At 43.2% G+C, this 15,942-nt stretch overlaps 1 protein-coding gene across 1 annotated transcript; it reads left to right on the top strand.

Moving 5' to 3' along the window:
- The first annotated feature begins 11,464 nt into the window (after positions 1-11,464).
- Positions 11,465-13,606, top strand: LOC112891191 (60S ribosomal protein L31-like). The gene is made up of 2 exons (XM_025958123.1): positions 11,465-11,630; positions 13,090-13,606. Exons 1-2 carry the CDS (start codon positions 11,536-11,538, stop codon positions 13,367-13,369), a joined length of 375 nt encoding a protein of 124 aa, XP_025813908.1. The 5' UTR covers positions 11,465-11,535; the 3' UTR covers positions 13,370-13,606.
- The last annotated feature ends 2,336 nt before the right edge of the window (positions 13,607-15,942 follow it).

The following is a 15,942-nucleotide window of genomic DNA, read 5'->3' as shown; positions in this document are numbered from 1 at the left end:
ACTCTCATCATCAATATATTATTGTGCGTATATTCGCATACTTATTTATCACTTTGAGTATGTTCATGTAGTAATTCTAAAATACTTCAAAAGAATATATACAAAAAATTTCAAAAGCAACCTTTTTTAAATATATTATAATTATATCTTAGTACTAGTGTATAAAAATTAATATATCCACATGTTGTATGTATGGTTACATATACAACATATATACCATCATAGATGTTCTAGAATGATCATATACTTCACGTGCATATATATAGGAAAAATCCATTCTACACGCACTTGTAGCTACTCTCACATGTGTATCTCATGACGTAGGACGTATCTGATCCAACGAAGAGTATATACATGAAGTATATGATTATACTAGAACATCTATGATGGTATATACATTGGGTATATGACCATACATGCAGTATGTGGACATACTAATTTTCATATACTAGTATTAAGATATAATCATAATATATTAAAAAATAGGGGTGCTTTTGAATTTTTTTATATATCCTTTTCAAGTATCTTAGAATTAGTATATGAATATAATCAAAGTGATAAATGAGTATATGGACACATATATTGGTATACTGATGGTGAGAGTAGCTACACGCGAGTATATATATAGTATATATATATACATCCACAATATACTCTACTATGTCATGTATTTGATAGAGCACAACTTGACGACGGTCTGTAGGTGTGAAAACAAGGAAACCTCCAATCCAACCGTTATCGTATTTTTCTTGCCTAGGAAAATACCATGAAAATAGGGAAAAGTGTATTTTTCTTGATGTCCCATATTTGGACTGGGAATCACTACGTTTTCCTGTTCTTATCCTAAGGCCCACTGTTCTGTAAGCCCAAAGATAAGAAGCTATTGGGCCTCAACGTGGCCACCCCTTCCTATATGGCCTGGGTTAGCTGACTCTTTCTTTCGCTCACTCTACGCTGGTCGTTGAGACAAACTTTGAGAACTGAGCTCCCCGCTGCTTTGGGCCGTTAGTTTCTCAGCCACAGCAGAGACGTTGCGCGCCAAGCCCACGGCAATATTGCTTTTGTCGTCCAGTGTGAGCCATGATTTTTAAGTGACTTCACAATATTTTAAGTGACCTTTCAATATTTTATTCTCATATATGTCCAACAATGTGTTTCTTTCCTAGTGCGCTTGCGGTTTTGTGGTCTTTTTTCCCAACGTTTAGGAGAAAGCTAGAGCAATATGCTAATAAATAAATTAAAAATGGCTTAACATGAAACAAACTCTTATTGTTCAGCCATGCTTAGTTAAACATTTGAAATCATGCCCGCACTATTATGTGTTCATGTACTAGTTATTACTCCCAGAACCATTTATCAACATGACTGAGATCCGATTGCTCCAATTTTTACATCCCAGATTAAGGTCTCGACATCCCATTATATATACCCGATATTATTTTCATACATGGCTTTCCAGATGTTGACTTTGATTTCAAGTACAAATGTGAAAATGAAAGTGATTGGGGCTTTTTCTCAACCATACCCAATCTTTTTTATCCTTGTCTGTGGCCCTTTAATTTCGAGGTCACCATGGCATTGCAGGATAACCACAAATTTCTTTGATGCCATGCCTGCACCTAATGTCAACCAGGACTAAAAGGTCCGTGACGCTTAAAAAATTTTATGCCCCGCGGGATTCAAATTCGAGACCTCTTGCCTCGCATATAACTTTCTTGCCACCCTACCTACATAGCACATGTGACTTTAGTTGCTATGCTATTCTTTTAAACTAATCCCTGGAGGATTTTTAGTCCGGATTGTAACAACAACTGGGACTAAAGGGGACCAACCGGGACTAAAGAGTACTCCCGCCACCCTACCCATTGGATCCGAAACTAATATTTTCACTAGTCCCGGATCCAACCTCAGTCGGGACTAAAGGGGTGGATAAAAGGTTTTTTCTGCACTAGTGGAATACAGCATGCTACTGGCAACATTGTAAAGATGAAGCGAAATCATCATTCCGGCAGATTTTGAAAGGGACTTCACACATGTATTCAATGGGCACATGCTTTTATCGCACTTAGAATTGAAAGACACATTTTTCTTGCTTCTGGGTCGTCTGTGACCGGATGCTTGTACCGGATTCAAAAATTTAGAGGCATCTTTGTCTAAGTCCCTAAGGTCGTCTTTATACTAGATGCTCCGATGATAGCCTTGGTCTTGGCACCGGATTATCCAGGGTTCACAGTAAAATCGTGCCAAACTAAGAGCAAAATCGAGACACAAAGCAGTGACGTCTGAATCACTACCGGAATCAGGGGACACTCGGCAAAGCTCCGATTACACTCGGCAAAGGCTTTGCCGAGTGTAACACTCGGCAAAGGGTACTCAGCAAAGACGTCTTTGCCGAGTGCCAAAAAGCACTCGGCAAAAAGAAGCACTCGGCAAAATGTAAATCGGAAAAAAATCCAAAAGATGAAACAGGAAAAAAAATTAGGGGAAGCATGCACAGCCAACCAGTTACACATCTAATGGGTTGCATATTTTTTTTCAGCAATTTTTCATAAGTTGTCGATGATATGATTCAAACTCACGACCTCCTGCACACAAACAACTCCCTCTACCACTGCACCATTGAACCACGTGTGTCAACATTACGTTTTTATTCTCCACATATTATAATTAACCGAGTGTAAATTATTTGTTTGAGATAATAACTAAATTCAAATGAAAAAGTTGTTAACAACAAAGTGGCATAATTTTTCGAGATCTACAACTTTTATTTTGGTAGTTTCTTCATCCGAGATCGTTTACAAAATTTGAACTTCAAATTTGAAAACTTCAAATGTATTTTAATATGACACAATGATTTCAAATCAAAAAGTTGTCAACTACAAACTTTCATAACTTTTTGAGATCTACAACTTTAATTTTGATGGTTTTTCCATTCAAGATCATTTGCAAAATTCGAATTTTAAATTTTCTATATTCAGATGTAGTTTTTGTTAATAAGATGACTTCAAATTAAAATGTTGCCAACTGCAAAATCTTATAACTTCTCAAGATCTACAAAGTTTATTTTGGTTGTTTTGTTATTTCTTCATCTGATATGATAATTCTAATATGATAATTCTAATATTGTTCACAAATCTTATATATCTCTCTTATAGTTTCATAAACTACGAGAGAGATATATATGTTTTGCGAATAAATTTACATTTATTTTGTTAAATGAAGAAATGTCCAAAATAAGAATTGTGCATCTTGACGAGTTATACAACTTTGTAGTTGAAAATATTTTTATTTGAATTAGTTTACTACTTCAAAATATGATTTGAAAATTATCTTTGCCGAGTGTCAGAAAAAGTCACTTGGCAAAGACGCTCTTTGCCGAGTGCCCGAAAAAAACATTCGGCAAAATACTTAACACTCGGCAAAGATCTTTTTTTCGGTAGTGAATGGCTGAAAGCCTTATTGTAATTTTTCTTATTTTCTTTCTCTCTTTCTTTGTCTCTTAAAGACGCTAGAATCCTTTTGTATCCTGTGTTTTGTTTTATGTTTCAATATATATATAATCAGTACGGAATCCTCCTCCTGTTTCATAAAAAAAATCGGGCCGAACTAACCCGTCCTCCATCCTATTGCATTCATGACGGAGTTAAAAAGAAAAATCCTTGAAGAAGCAGAAGTGAGTATCAAAAGCTTTTGATTTGCAAGGAACCCACAAACAAATTTTCATAGGAGAGGACGACAAGGTCATCCAACTTTATTCATATGTATGTAAGGCACAGAGTATACATAGTACGAGATACATATATATGGTACAAAAAGAATAACGAATAGCAGCAAGGCCTCGCACGACTCAAATCTGCAAGAGAAAGCTACGTATTCCTACTAGTATGTAATACAAGCGGCGTCACACGCCTGGTCCTACTGCATCAGCGCGGCCACGAGCAGGGATACCAGCGCGGACGACGCCACGGCCACGGCGGAGGCCGCCGGAGCAGACGCCGCCCCGGCGACCGGCGCGGGCGCGGGCGCGGACGAGGGCGCCGTGGTGAACTCCTGCGCGGACGCGCAGGCGGCGAGCATGGCCACGGCGAGGAGCAGCACGGCGGCGGCGGCGGCGCGGGGAGCCATCGGGGCCGAGAGAGAGCTTGAAACCTGCTAGTAGCGCGAAGCGGACTCTGCTCTGGCGGCGGCGGGGCGCGCGGTGTGTGTGCTGCGATGCTGGGATGAGGGAGCAGGAGGGTGCTGTGCGCGCGGTTTATATAGGCCGTCGCCCGCGGCGGGCGCCGTGGGTTCGGCGGTCGCGGTCGCGGGTTTCTCTCCGCTCCGTGCCCGCGCGTTGCGTTCCGCGGGGGGCACGCCACGGCGCGGCGAGACGCGCTCGTTTGTTCATGGTCGCGAGGCGGCTCGGCAAAGTTTCCGCGTGGGGACGGGCGGGCCGGTTTGACGCGGAGCGCGCCCACGGCTCGCGCGCGGGGTGCGCCGCCTGGACGCCGCGGGGTCCGGCCGGGTGCGTTGGCCCGACGCGCGGCGGCAGGTTGGCACGACGCCACCGACACGGGGAAGGGGCTGGGTCCGTGTCGTGGGGTCGTGGCTTGTGGGGTTCAGCCGGCTGCACGCGGAGGCGCTGGGCTGGATGAGTGGTGGTGGCGGCTCGCCGAACGCGTTGCGGACTTGCGGTTACGACCGCACTAGTAACTCACTCTCGTTTTCTTTGCAAAAGGGAGGCGGTTAAAAGTCTAAAGACGCTGAATCGTGAATCCACCAGAGAAAAAAGGATAAAACAAGTCCAAAGACGCTTACCTTGGGTAGAAAAAGGGCCGGCGCACTTGGGCCTGGGCGGCCTGATTTATTTGTCGATCCAGGCTGAGACGAACATGATCTCTAATTGGGTTGGCCACTCACTCACTCAACCACCCTGAGTAGCTGCTGCAAACGTATTTTTTTTAGATTTTTACGGCGTACAATACGACTATATACTGTCTGAAAAGAACTCGTATATAAACATCGAACGGTCGAGATTTTTTCTATACCACTGAAACATTGAGGGCCTGTTTAGTTCACCTGTAAACGCAAAAAGGTGTAAACGCAAAATGGGGGTGTAAAAGTTTACGTTTTTGTGTTTACAGCTCTCACCCCGTAAACGCAAAAAAGCCGTAAACGCAAAATTTTTGAAGAAATCTTGCCAATTTGAAGTACTAAATGAAGTCTATTTATAAAACTTTTTGCATGGATGGGCTGTAAATCGCGAGACGAATCTAATGAGGCTACTTAATCCATGTTTGCAACAGTGATGCTACAGTAACCATCCGCTAATTATTGTTTAATCATGGATTGATTAGCATCATTAGATTCGTCTCGCGATTTACAACCCATCTTTGAAAAAGTTTTGTAAATAGACTTTATTTAGTACTTCAAATTGGCAAGATTCCGTCGCAAAAAAATTTTGCGTTTACGGGGTTCAAATGAAAAAAAAAATGCGCCGGTCCGTTTAGATGCGTAAAGACAAAAACGCCGTTTTTGCAAAAAATTTTGCCTTTACGGCGTGATCTAAACAGGCTCTGATTAGTAGTATGAGGTAGTATATCTAGGTAGTATAGATAGTATAAGAGTAATATGTTCAAATCATTTCACTACAAAATTTCACCCCTACACCACTAGCCTAAAAGTGTTCCAATATGCCAAAAATGGTTGCAATAGACAGAATTACAAAAAATTATCCTTAATTTATATTAAATTACTAATAACAATCTTACCCCTTCTAATGGATGGTTGGATCTTTTCTATTATACACACTACCAAGTGGTAGTATTGTGCGTCGTAAAGAGGCTTTTTTTTCCCTTTCTTCTCCCTCTTCTTTCCAAACTTGCAAGAGCATTCAAGCTTATTACAAGCAGGGATCCCTTACTCGAATCTGTACGTACTAGCTTTGTAAGAGATAGAGATAAGAGTACTGGTAGTTTATCCTGTCTGTCTCCTGCCTGCCGTCATGCCATGCACAAAAGAATCGCTCTCTAGCTAGCTAGCTGTCAGGATGATTAGTAGCGTATGCATGGTGCTAATTGGTCGGTTAAGCCGAGTGTTTAACATTGCAACCGAGCGTACGGATCACGGATGTGTTTCGTCGGCACCACCTGCTGCACATGCGTGAACGGAGCCTGCTGCTGCTTCAGGCTGCACGCGTACTAACCCCCCCGACCTTCGACCGGGTGGCAAGCTAGCAAATGGCATGGGTTGTCCTCAACTCCTCATGATGGCGAATGGCTGCCGACTCCAGAGCTTGCGTTGCCTGCCTGATCAGGACTAATCGAACATCGTTGACGGCCGTTCCATTTTTGCTTTGATTTGTCTGTAAACTTGATGGTTTATTTGAAACTTTAATTAATTTCAGCTTGATGAGTTTCCTTACCCCCCTTTCCCAAACCAGTTGTCTTGTACATACCTTGGGTGACGGCACCGTAGTTGAGAGAAAACAAAATTGTAAACTAGAGCCACAACATTGAAGAATTTGGCCTCACAAAGAAACCATGAGACAAATGGAGATGCCAACAGATGGCCAGCGTCATTACCATTGATTGAGCAGGGTCGTCGTTGAACTGGTTTTGTGCTTGCGGCTTTGCAGGCCAGCAAGGACAAACGGCATCGACAAGTTGTCAACATCCTCTTTGCCAGCCTTGGGAACCATGAGGCCGGCTTCCATATGTTGCAAAATCCAGTTAAATTACAATACTTTCTTGTAAGAAAAGAGGATCAGAGAAACACGAATGCATGGCAACTGGTCCAGCAAATTCCAAGTCTGTCGAGTGCCTCACGTCATGACACGATTGTTCTAGATCTTTTTATTACTGCCATTTTTTTCCGATCATCGTCTACTACTCGATTTTGGGGCAGTGGTTGATGCCGCGTGGCAGTACCAGCATTCTGACTTCTGAAACCTTCAACTACAGCGAGAGATCAACTGCCATGGTAGTACGGGCCAGCTACTAGCTCCCAAATTAGCTTCCAGTTTCCTATGATGAATTAGGCCCACTAATCTCACGCGCCAAGAGGAGATACACAGTCAAACGCGTCCAAGGAGAGGAGGGACTCGTTCCGTTGGAACAGCTGCAGTTCGTCCCCAACAAACCTCCCGTCCACTCATCGCACATGCCCGCACGTCGCTCCTTCCCCCACATGGCGGCCACCCCACCACCTACCTACCCCTCGTCTCCTCCAACCAATCCAAGCTATAAGAGCCCACCCCGCCCCCCTGCCCTCCTCCCCCCAGGCAAGCTAGCTGCAAGCAAGGGCGCGGCAGGAATATTAGCAAGTGTGATCGTCCTTGATCAGGCTTGCTAATCAATCAGCCCTTCTCCGACCGACGACAGCTAGCGATCCTCGGCAAGCCGTGGTAGATGGAGATGAAGAAGGTCGCCTGCGCCGTCCTTGTGGCCGCCGCCTCGGCCACCGTGGCCCTCGCCGCCGACGCCCCGGCGCCCGCGCCCACCAGCGCCTCCTCGGCCGCCTTCCCGGCCGTCGGCGCGGTGCTCGGCGCCTCCGTGCTCTCCTTCTTCGCCTACTACCTCCAGTAATAAACTGCTAGAGGATCGAGGAGGAGGAAGCATGCGCATGGCTGCGGTTCAGTTCTATTCATGTTTTATATATATACATGTACCTTAATTTGGGTTTAATCTGGATTATTTGGCCATGTTGATTGATCTATTCATTTGATTTGCCTTGCCGTTTCTCCCCCGTCTATGTTAATTTCCACCTGTAAAGAGGGGAGGAGCGGAGGTGAAAGTTGGAAATTAATCAATATACCCATTTGTTTGAATTACGCTGTTATCGTTTCTGCTTTCTGGCATTTTATTTTTTTTTACATTTTTATTTATCATGAGCAAAAGTGATTGATCAAGTCGGGTGATATGCTCCAGTTTCAAAATCAAGGGATACCAATGCTAGGTTTATAGTAAACAGTTAGTTTAAATTGGGCTTTTTCTCGTAGCATATGTGGCGTGGAACAACTATAGTGCTGGTTTCAGGCAACCGAATGCCACAAATTAAGCCATTGGTCATTGATATTCAAAATGGCTTCTCATAACTCCATTCTTTACCTGATAATTGGTATCCAAAGACAGCGGAACCAGCTGTCGCTTCAAGTCAACAAACTACAACAATATGTTATGATAAGTTAGAACTATGTAATTTTGTATTATGAACAGCTTCCAAGAGAGAGTGTTATGATCAGACGTTCATAACGGTAGAGCGTCTGAAATGATAGTTTAATCAGGCAAGCGAATGACACATATTAAGCGACTACTGACTTCACCAAGCTATCTCATTACTTAACTGACAATTGATATATGAACAGAAGAACCTGCTGTAAATTGAGAATATAGATATGGTTGTCCTGATCAAGAATTTATCCGTTTCTGGATAGTGCCCGTGATTATCGCAAAATCATAACTAGAATTAGAACCGTACCACTTGCAGAGAAATGTTAACAATTAACAACATCAAAGAACGGTAAGATACTTTTCATCGATCATGGTTGTTCCACTTAAGAAACTATATGTTGCCCATCTGCATTGTTGCAAAAATCATCTAATCCACAACCATGACTAGAATTCAGATCTCCATGTGGAGAAAGGCAAAAATCTCCTCTGCATCATCCTCTAACAATACAAGCCTTCTCTGTAATGAGAGTTTTAGGCTTTTTTTGTCAGTTGAAAAAAAAGTCACGCAATGTTCTTTTATTTTTTGTATGAATGGGGGGCATAACGTGACTAAGCATGGCTCTTTAGAGATTGCTAAGAAACACTGTAAAGCTCATGATGAAAAAGAAACAAGGAACATCAGTGGGTATCACACATTGTAGATGCATACAGAGCATTTCAGCAACACCCTCGAGATTTTCAGAGTATGCCTGTTGAATTTCACGTTGATAAAATCGTGATCGGCAAAGAAGAACCAATAGTTGCAAGAACGTCTCAAAACCAAGATCTATTATTATAGAATTGTGCAGAAAAAGGGCATAAATATTAACATGACCAGATTTACTACCTTGAGGGAATCAAATCACTAGTTCACTACAAATGAATGAGAGAGAGAGAGAGAGAGAGAGAGAGAGAGTTCAAACTCTTAAACGAAACTTTTTACAAGCTCAGAAGGGATAGTCAACATAAGGGGTGAGCCTATCATCATGGATCAGCAGCACTGCCTGCCATGCAGCAAGCCAGAACCTTGGCCTTGCAAGGCCAATAGCCTGACAATCACTAACATAAGGATTTCCCCATCCTCCATAAAGAAGATGAAGAAGCGCCCAATGTTACATGGCAGGAAAAGATTGTAGGCTCAACCAAAAGCTCATTTGGGATAGCGTCATCCAAGAGTTCAGAGATCACAGAGGACCATCATATTCAACCTCTTAATTGGCAGTCGACTAGGGTGCCCTTGTGGGTATGAGAAAAGGGAAGACCTCCAAAGCTTCATGGCTAGATCGAGAAGGCGGAAGGTGACTAGAGAGTACTGACAGACTTGTGTGTGCATCCTCGCACGGCCAGTGGCTATTTATAGAGAAAAGGAGACAATAGTACCAATGGTAACGCTATGTATTGCTTAGAGTAAATCTGGTTAGTTACCTTGACACTTGAATAGTACTAGTATATTCCTGTCAGGCAATGACCATACTGTTGAAGTGAATCTTTGCCATCCAAATGAGTGGTGACAGAAGTTCATTGGTGGTCTAATGCATCCAAGACTACAGATAGGCGGAATCTCGTTGCAGTTTTGGATCATGTAGGCAGTATGTTGGAGCTATGGAACCTACCTCAACCTCAAAAGGAATATATAGCCATGCCAAATGCATATGCTTCACCCAAACACTGTCACTTTGATATCAACAGAGACAAGGTAGCTGGGCTGCAAGTCTGCAAGACAGCAATACAAGAAGAGACCAGACCTGAAACAGTAGGCCACAAGCTCTGATCGATCCGGATTTTCCGGGAGTAGATGCACATACACTCTGCTTGGACCAACTTAACTTTTTCTTTTTTGAGTTTTGTGGAATGCTTTGATCAATTATGTGCACCATGCATGGCGCGTTTGAATTCAACGGCAGGATTCCTTGCATTTCTCGAGATTTTCAACCTGCTGTCGTAATTTGTAAATCAATTCAGCTTTTCAGCTACTGCTAGGTAGGGTTTAGCGACTGTTGTGGCGGCCAATAGCTTATAGCTAAATTCCCTTCAGCTTTGAAAAATGTTGCGCTAGGCCTCACAGGACCAAAGTCATATAGACTGATTTACCAAAGTTACAGCCCATCCTTACGCAAAATTTCCAGACCTATCAAAACCAAAGGAGTTTTACTCTTGAGCAAGACCATAATATAGCCAAATGACGTGTCAGGGTGAGTTCTGCGGATTACAGCTTTCCATGACAAAGTTTGCCGTAGACAATAAATGCATATATGAGATGCTTTATGACAACTATATTCTCCCTTAATGGAAAACTTGTACTTTAGATGGTACGAATTGAGAAAACTGCAAAAAAAAAAAAACAAATTTGCATCTTTGGCATATGCAATGCCAATAGGTCGTGATCGGTATTTCAAATGCCAAGGTACTATATTTTTTTTAAAAGAACAAAACTCATACACCTAAAATACAATTTTCTATTAAATAATATTATTTGGGAGCATAAGTTGTTCTCCAGGATAGAGTTTTAAGCCTGTTCATGCCTGTTCCTTTAAGAAGAAAAAATAGAAATGGTGTTTCAAAATAACTTGGCCATCTGTGTCCATGTGGCCAATTTGACTTACCCAATTTCACACCAACTCATCGCCCATATTCTCTTGTCATGTAAGAGTCATATTCTTAGAGTTTGTTTGAATAAACACCCAAGCTGGTCTAACACAAAATTCAACGTTGACCCATATGGGTTGCGAGATGCCCATGGATTAAGAGCAATTTTTGGTGAGCCCAACCTTGCACGGCATTCATTGCCCTGGTATTTCTCGCCAGCTTGCTAACTGCTGCCAAAACTAACACTGACAGATTTTATGCAAAGAAAAAAGAGCAAAGCCATGATATTTACCATGTGTGGCAATTGTGGTTTTAGCCACGAAATAGTGAGACAATTTGAAAATTTAGCAAAAGCATGCCATGCCACCTTGTTCTTCAACTGGCCATTGGAATGTAAACCTAACAAGGACAATGCTGGTCCGTTCCAGCATTGATGCAGTCTTTGTATGGACTAAACAATGCGCGGCGAGGGTGGAAAGAAAAATGATCAAAATGCGCTTTTCTGGAGCGTACACGTAAGACTAGTTCTACGCTTCCACAAAAGGAAAACGTAGATAGCGTCCGCAACGAGGTGAGCTCACCCGCAATTGACTGCTCGACTAGTGGGCCTCCAAACGCTGGAACCAAGGCGGAGCGGCTCGGCCCAATGCGAAAGCTCAGCGCTAATATAACGACGCGATCCAGCAAGACCTCGCGGGGCTAAACCTAGGGTTTCTTAATCTACAGCCGCCGCCGGAGGGAGCAGGGAGGGAGGGCAGCGATGTCGGAGAAGAAGCAGCGCCCTGGCGGGGCCAGGAAGGACGAGGTGATCACCCGCGAGTACACCATCAACCTCCACAAGCGCCTCCACGGATGGTATGGTTGCCAACACCTCCGTGCTTCTCGCCTCTTCCATCCTCCTGAGCTTCCCGATGCTGGCTGTGAACGGATCTTGCTCGTGGCGGTAGATTTTCGGATGGGAACGAATCGCTCGGTGGGGCGCTGGGCTCCGGGTCTTGTAGTCGTGTTCAACATGTGTGATCTCGCATTTCCTTGTGATTGATCTGTACGTTTTGGGCTGGCGCGCTGCAATTGTCTAGTTCTCTGATCGTGTGGTAGCTTCTTGTTTGTTCAGCAACTACAGCCCCCGGGTATAGTCCAGTGCCTGCCTTTCAATCTTGTGGCTGTGCACGCTACATTACCCGGGACAACGGAATCTGCTCATCGTTACGCGTGTTGCGTCTTCAAATGCTACCATGTGCTACATTTGGGCAGGAAATCTCTCTAACTCCCTGCGTGCTGTGTTTGCCCCGTTACTTGTTGCATCGTTAGGAAGACAAATGGCTGCAGTTTGTGCCTTCATTACTATGGCTGCCTTGTGTTCTATGTTCGTGCTTAATTGACGTGGTTTATTTATGATGTTGTCTGCTCAGTTTTGCTCCAGATGTCAATTTGGCAAGGCTAGTGCAATTAAGATAGGTTTACAGATCAGAGTCTGTGCATGAGTGTGTTGCAGGTCTCAACATGGAGCCTGAGAAATTAATATGTAAAAGTTCACATGACCACTTTCGCTCCTCAACAAATGAATTGTTCCTCTCATGAGTGAATCTTGCTTTTGTGCTTGTGATGGCATATTCATGGATGGGAATAGATCACCTGGAGGTTGGTTGATGCAAGCCAAGCTTGTTTGGCTGCACATTTCCTTTGGTTGATCTTTATATCTTGGACTAGTAGCTGCAATTGGACTAGCACTCTGATTACGTTGTAGCTCCTTGTTGTAATGTATGGTTTCCGGGTATAGTCAGGTGCCTGTCTTTTAAATCTTGTGGCTGTGCACAGTTACATGCCCGGCAGAGTGGAATCTGCTCATCGTTACACGTGTTGCTACTTCAAATGCTACCATGTGTTCCATTTGGGCAGGAAATGTCTCTAATTTGATGCCTTCTTTTTGTTTTCCATTTTATTTTTGGTCACATTCTCTTGTGGTGCCTTGTGAATCATGTTTTGAAGCTCTATTATGTGTTGTATAATATGACATGCTGCTGTTTGTGCTCCTGTTTCCTGGATGATTAGTTTGTCCTTTTACTTGATCTGTTTATGGTTGTTTGCACAATACTTTAGCAGTGCACAAACGATCGAGTTTGGTGCCTACAACCATTGGATGTATTAGTCCAGTGTCTTGTTCAATTTGATGCTTTGATCTGCATGTTTTTTCATGGTCGTGTTGCTTCACTTCAGTTTTGTTCTCCATGCTTGCCACTCCTGTTTTATGATGTTTTTCTGGTCCGTATATGATAATTGATCAGTAACTGACAGCTCACCTGATTTGCTGCAGCACCTTCAAGAAGAAGGCCCCCAACGCCATCAAGGAGATCAGGAAGTTTGCGCAGAAGGCGATGGGCACCACAGATGTCAGGGTCGATGTGAAGCTCAACAAGCACATCTGGAGCAGTGGTATCCGCAGTGTGCCAAGGCGCGTCCGTGTCAGGATTGCACGCAAGAGGAACGATGAGGAAGATGCCAAGGAGGAGCTCTACTCTCTTGTCACTGTCGCCGAGATCCCCCCGGAGGGGCTAAAGGGCCTGGGCACCAAGCTTGTCGAGGACGATGAGTAGATCTGCCCGTGTACCTGCCTGCCTCTATGAAAGCAAATTTTGGTGTTTTTGAGTTTGTTAGCACTATGTTCAATATCCTTATGAGGAAACGTGCGGTGTCTCTTGATGTCTCCATCGCTTTCTCGGCTTGGTATTGAACTCTTCAAGATACCTGGGCGGTTTGTGGATCCAGATCGTTTGTGCAGCTATGCTAGATGTCTGATGAATATCATGAATCATGTCCCGTTTCCATTTGAATTCGATGAGTGCGAACTCTTTTCCCCTTGTTTTGTTAGGAGGTAGTGGATTTGCGCTTGCTTTATCAACAGACACTTGCCAACGCGATACTGCCCCGTTCAGTAATATTTGTGTTTGGTGTCCAGTCTCCAAAATACACATTTACCTGATGCGGTAATAACTATCGAGAGTGTGTTTATCAAGATTCAAGAGGATGTCACCCCTGAAATCGTGGAAGAACGTGTGCATTTGCACTCAAGGCTATGGGCAGCAGAACAGATGCAACGATCCATGGGATCTCAACAAGCGGGCATCTGAAGCGTCCAATGGCAAAGTACTTGTCAAAATTGACAACGGGAAGGATGGTAAGGTACATTTTTTGTACAGCAGGCAAAATAAGTCTTCTAAGACAAAAACATAAGATACTTGCTTCACAACATACGCGTGGCATCTGAATTCTAAATTATGGTTTGGTGTGTCATATGCGTCCGTGCAGCAGATATGTATTATCTTAATCGTATTCATCATATTTGTGTTGGATATTATTAATGGTACAATTAATTCATTTATATCAGCATACTTGATCGTCTGCTAAATATAACTAAAAACACTAGTCCTAAGATAAACGTGTTTATTCTTAGTTATGGGGCAAAACAAATTCTGCAACATTAAAACCGCACAAGGTAATTGATTGGCTCATATATGGCATTTATAACATGATTCTCGTTTACTCCGGCATCCTATCAGTACGATCTCCTGCATTTGTATTGAAATTTGAATATATAATCTCGTAAATTCCATTTGAGTCCTTCATGCAGCATTAACAATTCACAGCATTTTTTCAGTATAAATATGGTTTCACTCCACATCTTCCACAATACTTTGCACAAGAAAAACTTGCAACCATGTCGTACCATCCTGAATGGGTCTGCCAGCCCAATCATCCTTCCAACGCCAAGTGCCGTAAGACTTTGTTTTCATTTCGATTCGATATCACGCAGTGCCGTATTGAGCTCGTTCCATGTCTTAATCCTCCAAAACTTGTACATTTGTAGGAGGCAGTAAGTTGGCCTGGCCTGAGCTGGTGGGAAAGAAGGGCATGGAAGCAAAAGCTGTGATTCAGAAAGAGAATCCTCATGTCAGTGCTGTGGTCTATGCTCCGCCAGATGCCGTTGTTACTGATGACTACTGCTGCAATCGTGTTAGGCTCCTTATGAACTGCGATGCTGGCTGTGACTATGATAATTCCACGGTGTTCCAAGTCCCAATGGTTGGATGATGCGCAGGTTACTTGGCTGAGGGTTGCAGATGCACATGCATGTACCTGTAGGCGGTATCTGCTAATGGAATAAACTGTTGCCAGGCCGCGCAAAAGAATCATCTCTTAATAAAGCATTCTTCACTCTGCAATTTTACGTCGCTACTGGTGGCTGTTTTTATTCACAGCATTTCTACTTCATACAAGAGGTCACAAAAGAAGCATAGATAACAGATATAAAGATGGTGCACGGATACATATCGACATTAGGCTTTCATAACATCGAGGAAGAACACTATTTGTTATCCCATCCTTCTTTATCATCGTCTAAATCATCAATCTTAAAATTCTTATTGCCATTTGAACCATCTCTGTTGTCACTTGAACCATGAACATAAGTAGTATCAGCTTAACATGATAAGCAATTATATGCCCGTAAAATAGCGGCAGCTAATAAGTGCAGACTTGCTATCTTGAATCCTCTACTGACTACTGCTATAGGTATTGCGTGCGCTACGTACCGACCCTACTCATTACCCTGCTGGGACTAGACTAGATGGATGGCTTCACGGTGGTAGCTGCTAGCGCGACGGAATACTACTTTGAGGCAGTGCATTATTCTTTCGTTTTTGGTGTTAACAGAAACATCTAGATGTACATGAGATCTTATCCTCATATGATTTGGTTTGTCATTGTAGATGATCAAGATTTGTTATAACCTAATTAGAAATAGATTAACCGAATTGTCAAGGATGAGACCAATAACTTGAAAGCCACGCTTGGAGCTTTTTCTAGTTCATATAAACAAAGGTGCGGCCCCTACAACTACAATACAAGGAGTTCAATGCTTCCCAAACCCATTGCGTCATATTTGGCTCCCTCTTTTGGGAGCGGAGCTCATGTTCCCACCAATCTCTCTCTTATGTACCTAGCAAAGAATAATATTTTGGGTGATGTGGCTCTAGTGAAAGCTGCCGAGACGCCTTGATGATGGGCCTCCATGCAAGGGTGTCGATGTGGCTGGGATGCCCCCCATTGGATGTCATATGAGCATGGCAATTCCTATTCACTATCTTAGTTAGGAAGGTCTGTCATGAAC

Source organism: Panicum hallii, chromosome 4 (genome assembly GCF_002211085.1).
Source record: "Panicum hallii strain FIL2 chromosome 4, PHallii_v3.1, whole genome shotgun sequence".
In the NCBI taxonomy this organism is placed as follows: domain Eukaryota; kingdom Viridiplantae; phylum Streptophyta; class Magnoliopsida; order Poales; family Poaceae; genus Panicum; species Panicum hallii.
This window is presented reverse-complemented; position numbering and strand designations above follow the sequence as displayed.

Excerpts from the sequence above, each read along its gene's own strand:
- LOC112891191 (XM_025958123.1), top strand. The coding sequence starts at position 11,536 with ATGTCGGAGAAGAAGCAGCGCCCTGGCGGGGCCAGGAAGGACGAGGTG. Across the intron at positions 11,631-13,089 it reads CACAAGCGCCTCCACGGATG|CACCTTCAAGAAGAAGGCCC; the intron begins GTATGGTTGCCA and ends GATTTGCTGCAG.